The 6,000-nt window shown below is 43.1% G+C and overlaps 2 protein-coding genes across 2 annotated transcripts in view; one reads left to right on the forward strand and one right to left on the reverse strand.

Annotated features, from left to right (window-relative positions):
• Positions 1-6,000, forward strand: part of LOC107264297 (octopamine receptor 2) — a 41,919-nt gene that overhangs the window by 33,822 nt on the left and 2,097 nt on the right. Inside the window, exon 5 of the mRNA XM_025081537.1 lies at positions 631-1,009. Within this exon, the coding sequence (XP_024937305.1) occupies positions 631-1,009 (379 nt within the window). The remainder of the gene's footprint in view (positions 1-630; positions 1,010-6,000) is intronic.
• LOC107264296 (26S proteasome non-ATPase regulatory subunit 1) overlaps positions 1-6,000 on the reverse strand; it is a 45,395-nt gene that overhangs the window by 3,630 nt on the left and 35,765 nt on the right. The window lies entirely within an intron of this gene.

A 6,000-nucleotide genomic window follows, 5' to 3' on the forward strand; every position in this document is an offset into this window, starting at 1 on the left:
CAAATTTTTTTTATCGTCAGCACCCCTTCACTCGTATACGTAATGTAAAGGGGAGGTGCGAAAGATGCTAATTGTCCCAAGGAGACTTCACCCTAGTCTCGCGATAACGCGGGCGACGCTATCGTTTTGCGAAAGGCATGAAATTGGCTCGAAGGTGCAGGGAGAAATGAGCTTTTGTAAATCGGAACGCGAGAACCACCCCCAAGAGGTATTAACCCTCTTCGAGATTTCCATCTAGCGCAATCAACGTGCAAAATAGAGGCATGCATTTTTGTGCCTTGAATTTTCAAACTCTAAGCTCGACTCCACTTTAGGTCGGTTCATCGACGTCCAGTTATGGCTGGACGTAAAAGCATAAAGAACGATCACGCAATGCAGTTTCCACATAGACGGGAGGATGAATTTAAACTGGAAAGCGTTTTGCTCTTTTATTTATTCTAGGTCTGCCCTTAATTATACCAGTGAGTTGGCAGTCCTGAATACGGTACCTGAATACAAATATACAGCTTCTGACAATGAGTGAAGCACGGCGATAGACTTACCATTAGGTTTCATCGTGACCCAATACCATTATTGAAATACCAATATCATTTTTGAGGTTAACCCTGATATTAACTTTTGTTTTAACAGTCTTGGAAAGGCGCTGCACCTGGAGACGATTACTCCTGAATAAAGGATCCGGCGGAAGTGGCGGTACGCCGCAGCACACTTCCGGCGCTTCCACCGACACCGAGCTAACCACCCTGGACACCCACGAACTCTGGTTACCGGAAAGCGAACCGCCGCCTTCGGCCATGTCGGCTTTACACGCTTTTGGCGCTGAGATGCTGAAATTATCCAGAGGCCTGGAAGGAATGGCCAGTCCAGCCACTCAGACACCAATTTCCAGCAACAGGTCGACGCCTCATCATCAGTTAACTAGCCATCATCATCATCATCATCACCACCATCATCATCATCAACAGCAACAGACTGCAATACCTCAGCATCGATGTAGCATTCGCAATGGGTAAGGGAACTTATTGCGCTAGACTTTTGACTGTGGTCCAGCTGCTGGTTCTTCATCTTTTACAGTGTACTGCTACGTATACAGGGTGTCTTCTTTTTTTTTTTTCGTTACGCATTTCAGACTAACAATAAAAGAACTAGACGGTATAAGTGGGTTTTATGAGTGTCACGCAAGTAAGGATCGGTGAAAGGTCATTCGTTTATGGAGGGGGAAAAAAAAAAAGAAAAAAAAAGGTGTTTCCCGGAATTGAATATAGTGGCTTGGGTGAGTATACGTATTACAGGAAGTGAGGAGCATCGATCAGCTCTCTCTCTCTTTCTCTCTCTCTCTCTCTCTCTCTCTCTCTTCCAATGCCTAACGGTAATCCAGATGGGATACAATAGGTTCCATCAAGCTCGATCGTAAATTTTCAAGCCGAAACGAAATTTCTCGTCAAAACTTCAGCCGATAACCGAAACCCTCGATTCCGCTTCGTTTATGCGGGGAGCTCGAGGATTCCGTTTCCACCTATAGTAGGAAAAAAAAAATAACCCATAATTTACAACATACGCATGAGAGACACAGGAGATCTGAAGATACACATGAATATTGTATCATCGAATTATTAAAAAAAAATTTCTAAATAATTTTTATCCATCACAAAATGCAGTGGATGAATTATCGAATAATTAATTGTACCGATATCCGGTGTATCAACTCAGAGGTCACCCGATGCCTATTACCCGTGGGTAAAGCTCGCGATACGAAAGCACGCGTGGAGATGAATTTTCTTCGGGGAAAACGAAGTTACGAAATTCGTAGAAACGCCCAGAAGATTAATAGGAAACGTAACGGGGCGCATGAAATCTAGTTTCTCAGACTCATACATCTCGGCCAATAATAGAATGGCCACTATTTTCAGTATAAACGCGAAAACCGGGTAAAACATGAAATAGGGGAGAATATAATCTCGCGAGATTCATATACAGGAATATATATCCGGTGCATTGACGCTGCAGATGCAACACGAAGATCTTGAATTCATGTAAGACGCCGGGGAATGGCCTCTCGATGATTCATGTTGCCGACGAAGTCAAGAGAAATCCCGAGAGGGATTTTCTTGAGGGACGTTTCTTTTCCGAGACGCAAAGATGGCTGCCGTTTGAATCAAGGAAGAAAGTCAATAGTGAAATTTATTGAATATCCATTGAATTCGTAATTTATTTTTTTTTTTTTTTTTACGGAAAGACGAAATTTCAGAATATCACCAAAGTGCCAGATAATTATTTTTGCGCGAAATCAAACGGGCCCGAAATACTTTTGGTTGCAAATTCTTAATGGGAAAAAAAACAAAAATGTAATTTGTCCGTTTACCCGAATCGAAAAAAAATTTCAAATTTGTTTTCCTTCACTCAATATCCGAACTGTTTCTTCGAAACGATAAAATTCAAATAATTACGTCGTAGACGCACGCAAAAGAAAAATAGCCCGATTCTTCTCCAATATCCCGGTCTTAATTGACATCCGCCGGAAGGGACCGATTGTTTGCCCGGGATATTTCAAATCCTTAGAAACGAAGCCAACGTACAAGTTCCCGACGAAGATTGCCTGTCCGTTAATGACTGAGATCCGAAACGGAGTGGGAGATCGAAATTTATTTGAAACAGAGGAAACTGGCAGAGGGCTCGTAAGTAAAGGGGTTTGCGAGCTGACAGTCACTCGAAGGTACTTGAGACGTTCGTATAAGGGATGCGAGGGGTGCGAGGGGTGCGAGGGGTGCGAAATGTATATACAAGCCACAAGGTTTATACCAACGACTGACGTTTACGGTCCGTGGAGTTTTCCGTCGAGCTGTAATCACGAGGACATAAACAGACGTACCAACCCCATTTAGCGAAGCGTCAAACGAGAGGTTACGTTGGTCACCCTCTGGAATACTGGCACTAAGGGACGTTTTACAGGCGATACGAGAGACCCCCGTAAAGCACATATAGGAACTACGCCGATTAGACCTTTCGAGTATGCAGTGACGTCATCCGTGGTTGTAAGATCGGCTTAAGGGTTGCTTAGAGCTACTACAACCCTTAACAGTGGTTAAGGGTGAATTGGTCAAAGATAGAAATCCAATAGTGAATTCCGTGCAGGCGTTGACCGAAGATGATTGAACGATTAAATTTCTTAGATCAAGAAGAGCCGAGACCAAGGTTCAGTACGCAAGGGTACCCGGTGGCGAATACACTCAGGTGGGAAAATAAAATTTGAATTGAATCGACGTATGGGCTGGTTAGTTACGGTCTAGACAGCCATAAGGGATCTACCTGGATTGCTGTCACCGAATTGAGCAAGGTCCTACGAGCAAGCTTTGGCGAACAAGGATTTACCTCTAAGCCCGTTTGCCAGCCTCCTCGATGGTAACAGGACCAAAACGGCCACCTAGCCATTTTAGTCAACGGCAGCTCCCATTTACCGACAGGGCCCCTTTATGGGATCTTATTGTGCTCGCCCTATGGCGAATAACAATAATATATTACCCTTCAAGGGATGCACGCAGCGAAAGCTCCTTGCACAGTGAACGAGCTAAAACCCCTCAGTCACTTCGAGTCGACCTTGACTCCATTTATCTCAACTGTCTTCCAACCCCCTTTTACACAGATACACGTGTATCTATAGCATACCTCTGAAAATTGTCACACGAGCTCTGCCCTTGGCTTATGGAATTTTAATTTTAAAAAGTCAAAGGACGATCTTCAGTGGAGAATTTCATTCGTGACGTAACTCAATGAAAAGGCCGGGTCGACGAGGGGAAGAGGTCAAAAGTCATTACCGAGCAAATTCAGGGAAACACCAAAAACTACCCCTGTAAAACGTTGTTGCGCTTTCAGAATTTTTCTTGACCCTCCGCTATGCTACTCGCGGTTCCCCCTCCACTTACGCCGCTAATTATGCACTCGTAAAATTCATTACGTGAATCCCCCCCCGCCGCCTCCCCAATTCTCTTGCCAGTTGCCACAATGAAATCGCGAAGCCCCATCCTTCACTCTGAACATTGTACTGAATCTTTCGGCATAAAAATACAAAGGGTTCCAGTCGGGCTGAACAAGGTGGCATAATGAAACGAGCTTAATGGCGGCTCGTGACGACCCACGGAATATACATAACGTAATATTGAATTAGTACCGAAGAACCAACCCTAGATGGCGTACCGTCGTTCGTCTTATAAAAGGGGGTCGAGACAATTAATTTATGTCGACGTCATAACTGCTACGATTTTGGGTTAGTCCGTGATACACGCTTAACCCTTCATCCCCCGTGCGTGTATAGCTTTCATATAAAAACGCATGCACGGAACAGATTCATCCGAAAGGGGTAGTACAGGCTGCACGTGTTTACGAGCATAAGTATACCAAAGAGCCACTACGTGATAGAGTCGGTTTCGGGTAATAAACGAGGAAGCTGAAGTTGGCTGAGAGAAAGGAACGTGCACGAGGTCAGAACAATTTCCTGACTCTTGATGGCTTCCAAGCGCCCAAGTACGAAACGAATGACCCCGCGATCAGTGCAAGACTGCCGCATCGAGGTGCCTTAAAGTCATAAACTCTTAACCGGGCTGTGCCAGGAACACCGGATAGGACAAAAAAGTGGAAAATTTTACATGATTGTAAAAAAAAAAATTATGGACGTTACGACACATATTTTTTTTTGAATTTGTAAGCGACTATACGCGATTCTCTTTCACTCGTTACGTCCATTCTTCTTTTTCTCTAGAATTCTTCGACCAAATTATTTCCACTGGGCCGATTTAAAGTGACTTTTCGCGTTTCACGTTTTCACGCTCGTCAGAGCTTATAGAGCTCTGACAAACAAGGCAATTAAAGAGTACCTTATCTGCCGGTACCCTATCTACCCTTAGTTGGTACACGAACCACTGTAGCTAAATACCGGTAGCGTAAAAGCCCCGCTGCGAGTTGCCCGCTTGGTTGTTACTTTTCATCTTGAAACTAATTAAAAGTTGACGAGCAATTTTACATAGAAACGTTTACTTTTCTATGCGAGTACGGCCATTGTAGGATCGGCATAAAGAATTTCGCGAGCCTGGTACAACAGTATGTATTCGTTACGTAATTTTTTTTTTTTTTTTCGTAAAAAAAATATTTAGAGGTTAAAAACGAAATGTAGGGAAAAATTTCATCCGAGTGAACTTTGCATCGGAATTTTCTGGTGGGTCGCCACGTGGATATATGACCTTTATGGAAATATCGGACTACGAACACATGGAGCTATAATTGACTAACTTCACTCGAGAGAGTTCTCCACGTCAGAAAGCCGCTTACTTAAGAGGCGACCACGAAGCTGCAGCTACCATCGAGAACGACCACTCTGTGGCACTTTGAGTACGGACCATGTAAAATCTATGAGTTTAAGTGCAGGTCCTGTATCTACTGACAATATACCTTGGATATATATAGATATAGCAAGGTAAAGTTAAAATTATGAAATTATCACGGCTCTCACTTATATTTGAGTATCCAACATTAAAATTTATCCCTTCTCTCCCATCGTAAAAATTTGCTCCCTTTATCTTTGTTTTCGCGTAAATTTTTATCTACAATCGTCCCATTGAGAGCAATGTACTATTTCCCTTTGAAATCCATAAAAACGTGTCTTTACGTCCGTAACGAAGCGCCGCGGAGTAACAGCGCAGTCCTTCGTAGTAGGACAAGACCCGATGGATACAGCACGGTCGCGACCTTTTGAAGATTCAAAGGGATAGACTGCGAGAGAGAAGGGAATCAAAGAAATGGGAAATAATTAAAAAAAAAAAAAAAATGTACAAGGAGAATCCTTTGGTGATGCTGTACCGTGGCAAAGACCGTATTCGTTTTCAGAAACTGAGTTATTTCATTAACTTGCTACGGATAATGAAATATGACGGCAGAGTTTATTTTCGTTTCCCTTCAAAGGCAATTCCTGAAGTAATCTTTTTTTTCTTTTTTCTTTTTTTTTTTTTTTTT

The sequence above is a fragment of the Cephus cinctus genome, unplaced genomic scaffold (assembly GCF_000341935.2).
Source record: "Cephus cinctus unplaced genomic scaffold, Ccin1 Ccin1_scaffold0168, whole genome shotgun sequence".
In the NCBI taxonomy this organism is placed as follows: domain Eukaryota; kingdom Metazoa; phylum Arthropoda; class Insecta; order Hymenoptera; family Cephidae; genus Cephus; species Cephus cinctus.